This window comes from Quercus lobata, chromosome 11 (assembly GCF_001633185.2).
Source record: "Quercus lobata isolate SW786 chromosome 11, ValleyOak3.0 Primary Assembly, whole genome shotgun sequence".
Lineage (NCBI taxonomy): Eukaryota > Viridiplantae > Streptophyta > Magnoliopsida > Fagales > Fagaceae > Quercus > Quercus lobata.
This window is the reverse complement of record NC_044914.1, coordinates 23,965,202-23,983,349: the sequence shown is the minus strand read 5'-3', so window position 1 is coordinate 23,983,349 and position 18,148 is coordinate 23,965,202. Positions and strand designations below refer to the sequence as shown.

General features: G+C 37.6%; 1 protein-coding gene across 2 annotated transcripts in view; it reads left to right on the top strand.

The window, feature by feature from the left end:
• The window catches only part of LOC115968655 (transcription initiation factor TFIID subunit 1), a 45,806-nt gene extending 38,299 nt beyond the window's left edge, over positions 1-7,507 (top strand). For both annotated transcript variants that reach the window (XM_031088102.1, XM_031088101.1), the window contains exons 20-22: positions 4,771-4,827; positions 4,922-5,905; positions 6,791-7,507. In XM_031088102.1, the coding sequence (XP_030943962.1) occupies positions 4,771-4,827; positions 4,922-5,905; positions 6,791-7,150 (1,401 nt within the window). In that variant the 3' untranslated portion in view covers positions 7,151-7,507. The remainder of the gene's footprint in view (positions 1-4,770; positions 4,828-4,921; positions 5,906-6,790) is intronic.
• Positions 7,508-18,148: the final 10,641 nt, after the last annotated feature.

The window sequence follows — 18,148 nt, the reverse complement described above, 5'->3', positions numbered from 1 at the left end:
TAAGAGAATCAATAATGTAAGGAAGAGTGTATGACTATTACAAATAGGTTTTGTTAGACCATTTTTACAAATTGGGAGGAAGCAGAGAATATGATTTATGATAAAGTAGAATGGTGGAAAGTAGATGTGGGCAACCCTGATTAGCTAATGAGAATACGTCAAGCTAGCATTAAAGGAGAGTGATTTGATTCAAGGTAAGTGAATGAAAAGTGAATTAAGGCAGTGAGAAAAATAAAAAGTAAAAAATGACATGTGAATTAAGGCAGTGACAGAGGAATGAGCTCATGGGTTGGGAAATAGAAGGGGTGAATTAGTTCATGGATGTAGTTCACTCTAAAGAGGTTGTAGAAAGTAATGAGGATTGTTTATTTTGGAAGCCAGATGGGAAGGGGAAATTCAGTGTTAGTCCTTTTAAGCATGTTTGCAGTGTGCACTCAATTCTGTATTCCCTTGGAAAGGTGTTTGGGCCAGTAAGGTTCCAAGTAAGTTAGCTTTTTTTTTTTTTTGTATGGACTGCATCTTTGAATTCTGTATTGATGATAGATAACCTTGTTATACGGAAGCTAGTGATTTTTAATAGATGTATCATGTGTAAGGGCAGTGTTGAAACAGTTTTGAGCATTTGTTGTTGCACTGTACTATTACTAGGGAGCTTTAGTCTTTTGCACTTGTGGTTTTTGGGGTACGTTGGGTAATGCCATGCCAAGTAATTGATTTGTTAACTATTTAGAGGGGTGTTTGGAAGCCACTGTAATAGGGTAGTGTGGCAAGCTACATGTTGCATTATTTAGACCATATGGAGAGAGAGGAATCATTGAACTTTTTAGAATGAAGATCCATGCAAGATATTCAAAAAAGCTTTTTGAGAACTATGTTTGAATATTGTACATTGATTAGGGGGTATCCTGAAGTTCTATTATTGATTTTTTGGACATCATGAGTGCCTGTTGTAATTCTTTGCAGATGCTTGCTTTTGAGCGTTCTTTCTTTTTATATAAATTATTTTTGCTTATAAAAAAAAATGGAGGTGATAGAGAGTATGATTTTGGATAGGAAAGAATGCCTGAGAAGAGTGTGTGTTCCCATTTAGTTTCTTCAAAATCCCCGGCTCCATAGTTTGGGGTTCCCTTCCAAACACTAGAAGATATATATATATATATATATATATATTATATTGTATCAACTACTACTTCATCGATTGTTTGCTATTGCTTTGCTTTGTGCTCTTACATCTTTTTGCAATTCACTGGATGATTTCAAAGAAGGTGATAGATGTCTACTCCTATTGGCAAGGGTTGTTTGGTAGACACATATAGCCTCATTTGGAATGTGACTCCTCAATGCCTTTTTGAACAATTTGGAGATAGAGAAATTATTGTGATCTTTGAAGGATTTACCCTATGATTTGATGGAGGGAGAGTAGAGGAGAGGTGGCTAGAAGGTGGCTGGAATTTCCAGCCACTTACTTTCCCTCCATCCAAACATACCCTTAGGATTCATCTATCCAGATCAAATATGCTTTTATACGTTTTTTGTTTGAATGTTCTATAATTATTGGCAAGATTCATCTATCCACTATCTAGATCAAAAATGCTTTATTGTAGATTTTGTGGATCTTTAAAATCTTAGACTTTAGTTCTTTAAGAGAATCTCTCATATACTCCATATCTATTTGAGTTCTTAAAGCAATCCAAATTTGTTATTACTGAAAAAATATATCTTAAAAAAATAAATAATAAAACTGCAAAGGGGCAAAACCCATGTACTTAGGATGTATACAAGACATACACCAACAGTAAGTACTAAAAGTACAGCATCAAGCATCTTAAGCATACTGGCAAAAGAAAAGAGACCAGAAGCATTCACCCACTCAAATATAGATTTGAGGAATAAAAGTTTCAGATTCAGAACAAAATTTTCCCAACCCTCAAAATTTTTGGCATTTCTCTCTCCAAATGCACCATGTAAGAAATGCGGTATCACATTCCAAATTACTATATTACTACATCTGGCAAACTTGCCTTGCCAACAAGCTAAAAGCTCTGGAATCACCCGCCCAGTGAAAAGGAGAAAAAACCATACTCCAAAGCTCTCAAGCTAGGAGATCCATTGTTTCCCCAGCCATCTTACACATACAACACCAATCTATAATGATTATTCGCTGCTTCGTGAGTTATCAACAGTTAGAATTTTGCCCAAAGCTCCTGAGGGTACTTAAACTTATCTCCAATTCCACCCCACAAGAAATCCCTTTGCAACTTCTCTATACCAATGTTTTGAATTTTGTTTTGTTCCGGCCGGAATGGCCGGAAAATATTGTACTGATATGCAAAGCAGAATGATAACCCCCTGTTCCATCTCGGACAAAGTTTTGGGCTGTTCCGGTGAGTTACGGTCAATACTGGCTGAAACAGAAGATTTGGCCGGCCGGAATGAGATTTGGGTATTCTTCTCCTTAAACCAAAAACAAAATATTATTTCAGAGTATAAGGAAAAGATGACTGGACGAGCACCTTACATGCTTACTTTGTTGATGTTTGTAGAAGGAAAACAGTGGATCAGATCTGCTGGTGTGGTGGGGGAAAAGGAAAAAGAAAAGAAAAGAAGAGAGATGAGAATGGAGAGTCACAGAGGGTGTATGGTCTGTGAGAGAAAAATTGAAAGAAGATGAAGATAATAGTGACTTTTTGAGAAGAGGACTCACAGTAATTAAGGAGTGGTAAAACTAATCAATGCTCCTAGGGAAAGATGATATTCACGTGGGCTGGAGGGAGACTTTTGCAAGTAAATGAGTGTTGGGTATTCTTCTCCTTAAACCAAAAACAAAATATGATTTCAGAGTATAAGGAAAAGATGACTAGACAAGTCCCTTACATCCTTACTTTGTTGATGTTTGTAGAAGGAAAACAGTGGATCAGATCTGCTGGTGTGGTGGGGAAAAAGAAAGAAAGATGAGAATGGAGTCAGAGAGGGTGTATGGTCCGTGAGAGAAAAATAGATAGAAGATGAAGATGATAGTAACTTTTTTGGGAAGAGAACTCATGGTAATTAAGGAGTGTTAAAACTAATCAATGCTCCTAGGGAAAGATGATATTCATGTGGGCTTTTGGGGGGGGGGGGGGGGAAGACTTTTGCAAGTAAATGGGAAGTTTATTGGAAGGTGTATCATTTATGTAATGGTGTTTTTTTTTTTTTTTTTTTTTTTTTTTTTTTTTTTTACAAAACTTGTATTTTCTTTGCAATTTGAATATTTAGCTTAATAATAATAATAATTTTTTTTATAAAATTTGTTATTATTATTATTATATACGGTAATCCGGAAATTGTATGCTGAAATAGGCCGGTACCGAGATATTACGTTTCAATGAACAAACTGGAATTGGCACCGAAACGGTATTCATAACGTTGCTCTATAGAATGAGCTACCCCCATGAGAATGGGAAATAGAGATAGGTAGTAGGTTGATAGGTTAGAAAAAGTGATTTTAGTCAGTATGAATCTACAACCCTTGGAAAGATACATCCTTTTCTACCCAGCTAGGCATTTATCTATATTTTTCAGAACAGAATTACATACAGCCTTTGTTTGAAAGTTGCCCCTAAAGGAGGAAGGCCCAAGTGGTGGCACAAACACTTTACATCCCAAGATGTCTGCTAGTACTTCAACATTTGGCACATGACCTACTAGTACCAATTCTGATTTCCCCAAATTTATCTTTAAACCTGATATAGCCTGAAACCACACTTTCCTCTAGCAGTAACTATCAGAGGCCCTTAAATGCCAAATGTTGGAGTGCCTTATTGATACCAATGCATCTTTGGTTCATTTATTGTTTGAGAATTACTATACTTTTTTTTATAATGCCTAAGCGGAATGTAACAAGATAGGGATCCATATGTAAATGTAGTGCTCATTTAAATATGCTTGGGTAATCCCTTTTCATAATTAGAATGTATATAGACTAACCCTATTGTGGTCTTTCCCAGTATGGAGTAAACATATATTCATGAAATCGACTCAATTGTCATGCTATAGAATATAAGTTCATATTCCCATTCCCATATGGCTGGAATAGATGTATTTATTTTTTATTCCAGTCAAGGAAGGGGGATCTTGAACCAAGAAATAGATTCTAAAAGCTAAAAATGTATTATGAACAACTTAAGTAGTCAGGTTCATTGATGTTGCTGGTATGGTGTTCTTATTGCACATACAATAATATACAATAATACTCAATTCGATGAAATTGTTTGATCTACCAGGAATCATCCCCAAAATGACAATTTTACAAGAATTATTAGAAAGCACGTGAAGAATTTAGTGTATTTACTGGGAAAACATGAATTTTTATTGAATGCGCACATATTATTGTCCATTAGCTTATCATGAGAGCAGAGAAAAATGGTTGGCGCCCTTCTAACCTTTTTTTAATGAAATTTTACTTTTTAAAAAAAATTTTGAGAATGGAGACAAATTTTGGCTCTAGTGATTTTCCCTTGATCTGGTTTTAAACTGTGTTATATGCAGTGGTTCCTTCTAAAAATGTTTATTTTTCTGGGTGGATGTAATTTCAAATGTCTGGAAAACTGCTTCATTTTACAGGGGAGTATTGAATTGTACTTATTTTGAGTTCATTTCTGTTCTAGAGCCAATCTGCTGTATGGTTGTAATCTGAAAGTACATGCTTTTTTTGTGAATGGTTGTCATAACATATAGTGTTTACATCTGCTGCCCAAGACTGCATTAATTAACTCTCCTGACTGAAACCAGGTTTTTAAGGAGAAGAAATCTGCAAGAGAGAGTTTTGTTTGTGGGGCATGTGGTCAGGTGTGTAATATTACCTTGTTACTTTAGAGATGCTATGATGTTTTAACAAAAGAGAGAGAGATTAAGTATTGACTGTTCACCTTTTGATGACCAGCTTGGACATATGAGGACAAACAAGAACTGCCCTAAGTATGGAGAAGATCTAGAAGCACACGTTGAAACTGCTGATCCAGAAAAGGCACCTGTAAAAATAAAACCTCTGGATCCTTCTAGTCAGACCCAGCAGAAAACTCAGACAAAGAAGGCTATTCCAAAAAGTGCTACAAAAATTGCCGTGGTCGAAACTCCTGAGGCTGAAAAATCTAGTTTGAAGGCAAAAGTTCTTCCAGTGAAGTTCAAGTGTGGTTCCATCGATAAGTTTTCTGATAATCTTGCTGTTGAAGCAGCACTAAGTTCAGACCAACCAGTCACTCCCAATCCTGAAACTGGGAAGTCAGCTGTTAAGGTTAATAAAATAATAATTCCCAACAAGATGAAACCTGAAGATGCAGAGACCCCTAAACCCTCTATCAAAATACGACCACCAGCAAATACAGTAAGAGATCAGCTGGAATCTCATAAACGCTCTATCGTGATACGGCCACCTACAGAAACAGATAGAGAACAGCCTCAGAAGAAAATCATAATCAAACGGCCCAAAGAAATTATTGACCTGGACCAGGTCAGTCAGGATGGAAGTCCTAGTTTTGAGTTCCGGAAGACTAAAAGAATAGTTGAATTATCAAATATTGCAAAGCATGGGAAGCTGGAGAGGAGGACTTTGGCTGAGGAGTCTGCAAAAAAGAAACCTAGAGAGGATGGAAGATGGTTTGAAGGGCAAGAAAAGTTAGTAGAGATAAAAAAATATGCAGCAGCAATCAGAAGTGAGAGGGAGGAAGAAGAAAGACAGAAGGCAAAGAAGAAGAAAAAGAAGAAGAGGCCTGAAATAAGAGAGGAGTATGTAGAGGACCCCAGAACAAGAAGAAATGACAAAAGGGTGCCAGAGAGAGAACGAAGTGCAAAAAGGAGGCCTGTTGCTGAGCTTGGAAAGTTTGGTGCAGATTATGGCCCACCAACAAAGCGTCGTAAGGGGGGAGAGGTACTGTGCTTAGTCTTACCTTGTTATCTTAATTTCTTCTGTGTAGGTTTCTTCCTCATGTGCTGCTCCATTATTATCATTGATGGTGGTCTTATCTTGTATGGTATGATATCTCACCTCATAGATAAACTTTAGGTAAAGATCAATTGCAAGAGACAACTCTATTCAATTGATTGTAGATGAATTTTTCGTCGATCTTGCCTTGCAAAGAACATCTACCTATCCGTTGGACTTAAAATGAAAGGAGTAAGAGTTGCAGTATACCTAAACTATCATATGTTAGAGAGAGAGAGAGAGAGAGAGAGAGAGAGAGAGAGAGAGAGAGAGAGAGAGGTTTCTCTTATTATTGATGGAAGAATGGGTTTAACAGCCCTTATCATATGTATTCAAAAGTTTGATTAACTAGGTGAGGTTACTTTTATTATTTCACATAATATTAATTTTGGCGTTAAAGGTTTCTGTTTGTATCAGTAATAGATTGGACTAAAGTGCATAATAAATATGAAACTTGGGCAGTAATTGAGTAATTTTTTAAAAAACAAGAGAGGTTAATGCATTTTTAATAAAATCTAGGGGAGGTTGGATTATTTTATCCAACCTGTTCTTTTGTGAAGCTGCTTTAAATACACCCCTATTGGTAATACAATTTTTTTTTTATTTTTTTATTTTTTTATTAAAAACAAAATCTAGGGAAGAGATTCATCTTGTTTCTTTGCCTTTAATTTTCTTTCTTTCTTTTTTACTTTTGTTGAAGTGTCTACTTTTATAGATTGGCTGTTAGCGGGGATGCTAACATTTGTAGTTTCTGTTCACATATATCAACTCACTTTGTAATTTCTGCATGAATTCCCATTTATATCAAATTCTTGATTAATTGCCCCACAGGTTGGTTTGGCAAACATCTTGGAGCACATAGTGGAGACGCTTAAAGACCGGTATGAGGTATCCTATCTTTTCTTAAAACCAGTCTCAAAAAAGGAAGCTCCTGACTACTATGACATCATAAAGCGCCCTATGGATCTATCAAGAATCAAGGAGAAGGTGAGGAAGATGGAATACAAGAGCCGGGAAGATTTCAGGCATGACGTGTGGCAGATCACCTTTAATGCCCACAGATACAACGATGGCCGCAATCCAGGAATTCCTCCTCTTGCCGATCAGCTTTTGGAGATTTGTGATTATTTGTTAGTGGAGAACGATGAACATTTGACTGAAGCTGAATCTGGTATCGAGAATAGGGAATAGTAATAATTAGATATATATTGATGTTAACTTAGAAAAATTCTGCCTGAATGCCCCTCTTTGGTGGAGCAAATTTTTAAGTTTAAGGGGTTTTTTCATGGCTTGTACATTAAGAGATAAGTTTGCACTGCAACGCATTATATGTCAACTGCGTCCTTGGTAAATCATTTGGAGAGAGAGAGAGAGGGGGAAGGTCAGGGTGGGGGGGGAATTTATTTGCTTCCCTTCTACATATTTGTATATAAGTTAATCAGCGACACGAACTTCGAACCTGTATAATAGCAATAGGAAATTATAATAGCAATAGGAAATGTATGCGGTATTCATCAAACTACCCAAGGTAATTAGTTTGTGGTTACATATCTTTGGCCAAGTAATAATATTATAAATTTTGCAAAATCTCTATACATATTATGTGTATGGAAGTGCTTGTTTTCTTAATCAAAGATAAATGTGAATCTAAACTTTGGAATCCTGTTAGAGCTTCTAGAGGTGGTCCAGAGTTCTCTCTTCTTTTCTTCGCCGATGATCTTGTTCTTTTTGGCAAGGCGAATGAAAAAAAATTGTCAAAGCATAAAGGATGCATTGGATGTCTTTTGTGATCTATCTGGACAAAAAGTGAATCATGGAAAATCTTGGGTTTATTTTTCTCCAAACGTCTCTGCAGATGGAAGAGGTGAGCTTGGGTCCTGTCTAAATCTTCACTCTACCCCAAACCTTGGGAAATATTTGGGCTTTCCTTTAAAGCTCCCAGGTTCTACCAATTAGGATTTTAATTTTGTCTTCAAAAGAATCCAAAGTAAGCTTGCTGGTTGGAAGGCTCATCTATTTTCCTTCGCAGGACGAGTTGTTCTAACCCAGTCATTACTGTCTGCAATTCCAGTATATGTTATGCAAGGGACCAATGCTTCTTGGGAAGACACTGAATGCGATAGACAGTCAGCAGGAATTTTATATGGGATACAACTGAGGAGAAGAGGAAGCTTCACACCATCAGTTGGGAAAAGATTACTGAGGCCTAACTCCTAAGAGAGAGGGAGGATTGGGAATTTCTGCAGCTAAACCAAAGAATTTGGCACTGTTAGCTAAATTAAATTGGAGGCCACACACGGAGAGAGAACAACTATAGGCAAAAGTGTTGAGTTGTAAGTATAAGAATCCTAATAAAAATTGTTCTACAACTTAGGCAGGTATGAAGAAAGGTTATGACATTTTCTTACAAGGTTCCAAATGGAAAATGGGTTCAAAAGGTAATTCTAGTCTGTGGCATGATAAATGGCTCTCTAATGGGGCTTTCAGATCTTTAATTTGTGGTCCTCTAAATTGTGATGAAGATTCTCTAATGGTTAGTGAGGCTTCGTGGAACACTAGCAGTCTCTCCTTTGATCTTCGTCTTGATTTATCTTTAAGGCTGTCCCTATACCTTTATCTTGTTTGTGCCCTAACGCTCTGACCTGGGCTTATTCCCCATCAGGAGATTTTGATGGAAAGTCGGCCTATAAACTAGCAAAAGGTGGGTTGGAATGTCCTATCAATTTTTTTGGGCAATGGATATGGAAAATTGATACAGTTCCAAAAATTCAAATCTGTGTGGCAATGCGCTATTTACAGTCTCCCTGTCAAAGATATGCTTATGAGTAGAGGTATTTCTGAAGATTGCATCTGTGAAATTTGTGGTAGAGAGAGTGAGACCACAATTCATGTTTTGCGTGATTGTAGTTTTGCCAAAGATTTTTGGTTACACTCGGGTTACACTAGTTGTGATAGTGTGTTTTTTAATTCTGATATTTGCAGCTGGTTGAAGAGAAACCTGTGTTCAAAATAGAGTACTAGTGAAGTGTGTTTGCCATGGAACCAGTTCTTTGCATTTGGAATTTTGAGTGTACGGATTCACCGCAATAAGAGAATTTTCAAAGAGGAGGAACCAAATCACAGGCTAGTTAGAGAAGTGAGACATCTTACTCTTAACTATTTTCATTGTGCTGGGTGTATCAAGACAGTCTCTAACCAAAGTATAGTAAATGTGAGGTGGCACAAAGCCTTACTAGAATTGGTACAAGCTTAATAGCTATGGGTTAGCACTAGGGGTGGTAAAATTAACCCAAACCTATTTGCCCACCCAAACCCACCTACTTAAATAAGACTCAAACTTACCCAATTATTAATTGGGTTAAATGAGTATTAACCCAATTAAACCTAATTAACATTAATATTTATTGGGTTTTAACTGGGTACCCAATTAGACCCAATTATGACTCAAGTATCATTTCTATAAATCACCAAACTCTAAAATATCCCAAAACTACTAAAATTACGAAAATGCCCCTTACACCGAAAAAATGACCTAGATTCCCCTAAAACCTAAAAAATACCAAAATATCTCCTAAACCTAAAAATTGACCAAAATACCCCTGAAACCTAAAATTACCAAAATACTCCCTAAACCTAAAAAAGAAAAAAAAAATTGAAATACCCCATAAATCTAAAAAATGACCAAAATATCATTTGTATGGCATGGGACCCTAGACCCATTTGGGCCTTGGGCCTTGAACTCTAACTTTACGGTACGGCCCACGGGCCCAACCCTCTTGCCCAAAACTGGACCCTAGGCTTGCCAAGGCCATGCACCCGGGTCTTATGACATTACGCTCGACCTAAAACCCGTTGAGCGAACCGCTATAATGCATGTTCATAGTAGCTCGTAACCTAGGATCTGCCCTGCAAGGTACACCTCGGATCAGAGCATGATTGCTCGGGGACACTATACCTCGGTTACATCGGTATAGCCCTGGGAAAAACCTCTACCGAACATCCCTTCTGAAGTGGGGAGCCAGTTCCAATGCCACTCTCATCACACCCCACTCCCAACTAAACATCCACTAAGCAATAACGACATTGGACCTCCCCTACCACTAATCGCAAGAGTAATCATAACTCCCCACTAACTATTGGGCTATAAATATGAGAAGATAAGGGAGAAGAGGGGGTTGTTGAAAGGTTCCAAAGAAAACTGAGAATAGGAGCAAGAGAGCAACAGGAGAATAACAACAGTGGGAGTAGGGGAACTCCTAAGGAGAAGTTGTTTTGTTGGGTTTCTGTGTTGAGAACTACCCAAGTTAGGAAATCCAAAACCCACATCACAAATAGATTGTGAGTCCAAGTGAGGCCCAGCCCATCAGCCTCATTTTTGACGCGCAAACCCTTGAAACCTAAAAATGACCAAAATAACCACGAAATCTAAAAGTTGACCAAAATACCCCCTAAACCTAAAAAATGACCAAAATATCATCGAAACCTAAAAATTACCAAAATACCCCTTTAAACCTAAAAAATGACCAAAATACCCTCAAAACCTAAAAATAATCAAAATAACTCTGAAACCTAAAAATTGACCAAAATATCCTCAAAAATCAAAAATTACCAAAGTACCCCCCTAAACCTAAAAAATGACCTAAATTCCCCTAAACCTAAAAAAGACCAAAATACCCCCTAAACCTTCAAATGATCAAAATACCTCTGAAATCGAAAAATTGACTGAAATACCCTCGAAACCTAAAAATGACCAAAATAACCCCGAAACTTAAAAATTGACCAAAATACCCCTTAAACCTAAAAAATGACCAAAATACCCTTAAAACCTAAAAACAACCAAAATACCCCCCCTAAACCTAAAAAATGACTGAAATACCCTCCTAATCCTAAAAAATGACCAAATTACCCCCCCTAAACCTAAAAAATGACCAAAATACCCACTAAACTTTTTTTTTTTTTAAATGATCGAAATATCCTCAAAACCTAAAAATTAACCGAAATACCTTTGAAACCTAAAAAATGACCGAAATACCCCTGAAACCTAAAAATAACCAAAATAACCCCTAAAACTAAAAAAAAAATGACCAAAATAACTACAAAACCTAAAAAATGACCAAAATACCCCGAAACCTATAAAATGACAAAAATGCCCCTTAAACCTATAAAATGATAAAAAATACACCTTAAACCTAAAAGATGATCAAAATCCCTACTAAAACTAAAAATTACCAAAAATCCCCCTAAAACTAAAAAATGAACAAAATACCCCCCCTAAACATAAAAAAATGACCAAAATACCCCCTAAACCTAAAAAATGACTAAAATACCCTCAAAACCTAAAATGACCAAAATATCCTCAAAACCTAAAAATGACTGAAAGACCTCTGAAACCTAGAAAATTACCGAAATAACCCCAAAATATAAAAATTAACAAAACACCCCTAAAACCTAAAAAATTAGTGACATTCCCTCAAAACCTACAAAATGATTAAAATACTCTTAGAACCTTTAATTTGAAGAAAATACCCTTGAAGCATCCAAAATACCCGAAAACTCCATTTTGGTAATTTTAGAGGCTTCGGGTGTATTTTGTTCATCTTATAGGATTGATAGTATTTTCGTCATTTTAGATATTTTGAGGGGTATTTTGGCCGTTTTAAAGGTTTTAGGGTATTTATGATAATTTTAGAGGTTTTGGGTTATTTGTGGTCATTTTAGAGGTTTTGGGTGTATTTGGGTCATTTTAAAGGCTTTGGGGTATTTTTGTCATTTTATAGGTTTGAGGATATTTTGGTCATTTTTTTAGGTTTCATGGGTATTTTTGTCATTTTTTTTAGGTTTATGAGGTATTTTGGTCATTTTAAAGTTTTAAGGGGTATTTGGGTCATTTTAAGGTTTTAGGGGTATTTTGGTCATTTTTTTATTTAGGTGATATTTTAGTTAATTTTTAGGTTTTAGGGGTATTTTGGTCATTTTAGGTTTCGGGGTAATTTCGTGTATTTTGGTTATTTTTTAGGTTTCGGGCGTATTTCGTCCATTTTTTAAGTTTGGGGGATATATTTTGGTCATTTTTTAGGTTTAGGGGGGTATTTTTGTTATTTTTTGGTTTTACAGGGTATTTTGGTCAATTTTTAGGTTTTTGGGTATTTTGGTTATTTTTAGGTTTCGGGGGTATTTCAGTCATTTTTTAGGTTTAGGGCGTATTTTTGGTCAATTTTTAGGTTTCGGGGTTATTTTGGTCATTTTTAGGTTTCAAAGGTATTTTTGTTATTTTTTAGGTTTAGGGGGTATTTTGATAATTTTTAGGTTTCGAGGGTATTTTGGTCATTTTTTAGGTTTTGGGGTTTTTTGGTCATTTTTTAGGTTTAGGGGGTATTTTGGTAATTGATGGTGAACTAAAAATTGAATCAACTTCAATTCATCCATAAGAGTCATCTAGATCAGAAAGATTATCCTAGTGTAAAAAAGATGTCCCTTGTAGGACGGTCGTCCATAAGCATGAAGGTCGTCCATGTGGAAAGCTCCTGGACGATCCTCAACACTGGCGAAAATTATAAAGAAAGATTTATCTACAAGAGCTTATGAGTCGGACCACGTGTAATTATTTTGATACATGAGCAAGATCTTGGTTCATCACTATAACTTCCTACAAAGTACTTAACTTCCAATGTCAGTTGTAGAAGATGAGATTAAACATTCTAACTTTTATAGCAGTTATGGAAGTTAAGTCTGAACCTTCGGACTTCCACAAATATTGGGGAAGTTACGAGACAAGTAACCACTTCAAAGCACACTACATAAGCACTCATCCTCATCAAATGAAGGTAAGTTCCCACTATTCCCCAAAAGTTGGAATTCTTGAGTTTAAGAGAGAAACTAACTTAAGCATCGGAGGGTTCTTGGCCGATTCACCCCGGTCTCCTTTGATCTTGTGTCATTTTTCCTTTCAAGCATTCCAAGCAACTACTAGCCCATTGAAGCCTGGAGCATTCAGCCTAATAATTTTTTCTGCATCATCAGTAATTTTTAAGTTTTCAGAGTATTTTGGTCATTTTTTAGGTTTTGGGGGTATTTCAATCATTTTATAAGTTTCGAGGGGTATTTTGGTCATTTTTTAGGTTTATGGGGGGTATTTTAGTAAGTTTTAGTGTTTTTTTTATATATTATATTTTGTCTTTTTTTAGGTTTAGGGGGTATTTTGGTAATTTTAAAGGATTTTAAGAGTGCTTTGGTCATTTTCAAGTTTTAGGGGCATTTTGGTGATTATGATTATTGGGTAATTGGGTGGATTGAGCTTTACTCATAATAATTAGGTTGGGTTGAGTTTGGGTTAGAAGTAATTAGTTCAATAGGCAATAAATGGGTAAACGAGTTTTATGTACCCAACCCAATTATGCCCACGCCAAACCCACTCATTTGACACCCCTAGTCAGCACTAGGCAATTCGGGCAAAGCAAGAGGTGGAGGCATCATATGGGATCAAAATGGTAAGTGGGTTACAAGTTTTTTAAGATCTATAGGAATAACAACTAATGTGGAGGTAGAATTATGGGCATTGAGAGATGGTTTGAAGCTTTGCATCGCGGATAATATCCAAGTTGTAGAGGTAGAGTTCGATGCTAAAGTAGTTGTCGGATGAATGACTGGGCAACATGTAATGAACACTGCACACTCTCTTCTTATATTTGATAGCAGGTACCTTTAGGATTTAATTCCAAGGGTGAAGGTTAGTCATTGTTTCTGGGAAGCTAATTAGTGTGCAAATAAGTTAGCTAAGAATGGGGCTACTCAAGAGGAAGACTTTACCGTTTTTGATTATCTACCTTCGGAAATTTTAATGCTTTTATATTTTTATGCTTCAAGCATGTATTTTGAGAGGATTTGTCCAAACTCAGTTTCTTTAATTTAATAAATCTTTAGTTTACCAAAAAAAAAAAAAAAGAAGTTAAACCTCCTCAAAACAGGGAAAAGTTGACACATTTATACAAAAGCTATTGGTAATTCTAAATAACTAAGCATGCCCTTGGTTATCTACCTTTCGTATGCGAGTATTACTTTTATTTATAAGGTATTATGCGTAAAAACTGCACGCCTTTGCTTTGGAACCTGTTTCCTGTTCTTTACTCGTACAAACCATACAGTATCATATTAAACTTCACTTGTTCCACTATTGAGACAACACCAACTTCAGCTAACGTTTCTCCAACTAAAGTCCTGGAATTAGATAATAATGTTTAAGAGTTCATATGTAATCCAATCACTACAAACTAATAATGTTTAAGAGTTCTTATGTTAACAAATCACTACAGTATAGATATCTGTTGTGTCATCTGGTAAAATAGATCTTCTTTGTATATGATTTAATATAAATATAATTTGCTACTCCTTAGAATTAATTAAGGAAGCAAGAACAAAATATTATCTATTAGTTTCTTTATGGTATTAGAGTAGGAAGTTCTGAGTTCGATCCCTAATTCTTTCATTCTACTTCTCATTTAAAATCTCATGTGTTGGACCTCATCTATTAAATGAAAGTTTGAGCTTACATGTAAGGAGGAATGTTAGAAGTATTGGTTAAATGATTAAATTTATTATATCGTAATAGTTTAAATTTTTGGGACAATTGGTAATTTAACATGGTATCAGAGCTCTAGACACGTCTTTCCATGTCTTCTTCTTCTTCAAATTCATCCGCTACAACTGATCAAATTACTATGTCCCAACATTCTACTGTACTCGCTCCTTCAAATCATCTCCAGATCAAACTCACCAATTATCTTTCCTGGAAAACTGCCGGTATTCCCTACATCAATGGCAATAAAATATCTCATCATATTAATGGTATTGTAACCCCTTCTCCACAATTTATTGCTTCATCTTCTTCTACTACCATTCTAGTTCCAAACTCTGCCAATGCATCTTGGTTTGAAAATGATCAATTGCTACTGGGTGTTCTCATGTCTACAATTTCTGAAAATCTTATATCTCATCTAGTTGGCCAAACATCTGCACATGCAGTTTGGGTAACACTAGAGAAACTTTTCTCTTCTCAATCTTAAGCACGAGTCATGCAAACTCGTTACCAGCTCTCTACCTTAAACGAAGGCAACCTTGCCATCTCTGATTATTTCAGCATACCAAATCATTTGCTAATCTTGTCGCCTCCATTGGTCAACAAATTGGTGATCCAAAAATTATTTCATATATCGTTACTGGCCTTCCTTTTGATTATGACTCCCTTATCGCCTCTGTCAATACCAGATGACGAGCTTTTTGATAATCTTTTCACCCATAAGTCTCGTGTTATAAAGCAAGCTTCCTCTCCTCTAGATATGGGCCATCGCATAGCCAATTTTGCAGCACGACCCCCTCTTTCTGGATCTTGAGGCCGCCAATCTTCTCCCTCCCAAAACCGTGGCTCATATTCTGGTCATCGAGGTCATGGGCTAAAAAATTCCTCTAGAGGTCGACATCCCCCAATGCCCTCCTTCTCTACCAACAACTTTGGATCCTTAAGGACATTCGGTCAAATTTGTTTCGAGGTTGATCATTCTGCACAGAACTACTGGCATTGTTTTGATCATAATTTTCAAATCACCACCCCCTCGCCACTGCAAGCATTTATTGCTACTACTAATACTCAAGTGGATCCAGTCTGGTAACCTGACGCTAGTGCAAATAATCAGCTTACGCCTGACCTCGACAACTTAAACCTTTACACTGAAGACTATCCTGGTCTGGACCAGCTTTGCATTGGTAATGGTCAAGGTTTGCACATCCACCACATTGGTTCCTCCATTCTTTGTTAATATACTAAACAATTCTTACTTGATAATGTTCTTCATGTTCCCCATATTAGCAAAAATCTCCTTTCTATTTATCAATGTGATGATGCCGAAAATAATACCACCAGTGAGTCACATGTTCCTCGTACGATCGCAAATGGCACTTGCACAACGAGAAGGAATAACCTAGCAGAGAGTACCGGTGTGGTACTGGCCAAACACCCTCCGAAGGTCAAGTTAGAACTATTCTCACTGCTCTAGAGTGCTAGAGAGGGTAAATTATGCGTACCTTGAGTTGCGAGGGTGCTTAGGTTTTTATAGTAGCGAGGGTTACCCCTCTTCTCCTTGGAGTAGAAGTCTTTTCCTTATAGGAGTCCTCTTGAGCGTATTTTACGGGATCTTTTCCTTATAGGGATCCCTTGAATATTATCTAGCGTGGGAAGCAAGACTTTTCCTAATCCGTAGCGTGGGTAGCAAGTAAACTTATGCCCGGTCCGTCAGCCTCAATTTACTTCTTTCACCTTTTTGGGTGACGGTCTAGTAATGCCGTCAGCCTTGGAGCCAGCTGACCCTATGACCGTCAGCAATAACACCATCTGTTACGTCCAAAGGATTTGCATTAAACCGTCAGTTTTATGTCCGTGTGGTTAGGCTCTCCTTTTATCCTCATCAGTTGCCCCCTACTCTACATGTTCGACGCCTAAGACCGTCAGCATGTGGAGTTAGAACGAAAAGATGATTAGAGAAAAACCAATTATGAATGACTCCTCGATCTTCGAGCTATTAAATGCAAGGTCACGTGGCGCACAGTCGTTGGCCTCGTTCCTGGGCACGGGCGTCGCCTCGCCTTCCGTGCGTTTTCCCTCTTATATAAATACCACGTCCCTTGCCTCATTTCGCCATTTCAACCTCGTTGACTTTTCAAGAGAGAATTCGTCGCCCTTACTCCCAATTTGATCCGTCAGCTATTATCAATACCGTCACTCCCAAGGTCGTTTCATCCATTCAAGATCTGTTTCACCTGTAAGTTCTTCTTCCCTTTTCTTTGCTTTTTTCTTTTTTACTTTTGCCTGAAAATTTTTTTATTGAGAACGTCAGTCTAGGAACTTAGAGTATATCCGTCACTTGTAGGTAGTCAGATGTCAAGTGACGTGTCGAGTGATTAGTCGTCAGTCCGCGATGGAGCGGGCTACGACGAATTCTTTGGCTCAGGTCAAGAGTCCGACGGCTTTTCTAAGTCGTCAGGAAAAGAAACGTCAGCCCAGTCCCCTAGTATTGACGTAGAAGACCATGTCGAGGGAGTTAGGGATAAAGTGTTAAGTGAGGTTGAGGTCGAGGGGAGAGACGAGGAAATTGTTGTTGACGGGAATGGGGATGAAGGCGACGAGGAGATTGATAGTGACGGGGATAGGGATGAAGGTGACGAGGTTAGTAGTGACGGAAATGGGGACGAAGGTGACGAAGAGTCCTGTGAGGGAACTTCAGGGAGTTTTGGAGGTAACCGTCCCTTCATCCTTCCGGAGGAGTGGGCCGTCAATAAATTCCTTCCAAAGATGAGCAACAGAGTTTTTAACGAGTTGCGTACCCGTTTCCAAATCCCAGACCACATTCCTATCCGTCTCCCTAGAAAAAACGAGAGGTGTTATACAGGGAGGACTGCTGATGTGGGGATGTACGATGCCATGTTCGCAGCAGGCCTTAGATTACCAATAACGGCTTTACATCGTCGGCTGGCGGATTTTTTGGGATTGTCCGTTAGCCAAATTACTCCGAATGCCTGGAGGATCTTCATTGGTGCTGAGATCCTTTGGTGTCGCTTGAGTGGGGGGAACCGTCACCTTTCGCTAGACGAGTTCTTTTATTGCTACAGACCCCAGCATAAAATATATGCCAAGGGGACCTACCATTTTGCTCCTCGTGAGAAGAGTTTAAGATTAGTGTCTGATATGCCAGACTCCAATAGGAATTGGAAGAGTAGATTTTTCTTTGTTAAAGGGACGGACTGGGTGTGCCGTCTAGATGAGTGGGATATGTTGCCCGGCGGTTATTTTGATAACACTTGGGCTTATATTAGGGAGTCAGGTTGCCCCCTTGTCTTTCTTTCTACCGTCTCTTTTCATTTATCAGGGAGTTTTCTTAAGACCGTCTCTTTTAACACTGTCTATTCCCTTTTATTTCAGCTAGCGCTCGCTCGGAGATATCTGACGAACAAAGGGAATTCATCCGTCGAATACTTGGCATACCGCTTGAGCAACGGAAGTGTAGGGATTTGATCACCCTAGACACTCTCCATCTGTTTTGTGGGAGTCCAGAGCCGACGGCTGAAGCTCGGAGGTTGGAAGAATTTTCTCGGAAACGTAAGTCGATGCCTTATTTAACCCGTCGGTTTATTTATTTCGTCTGC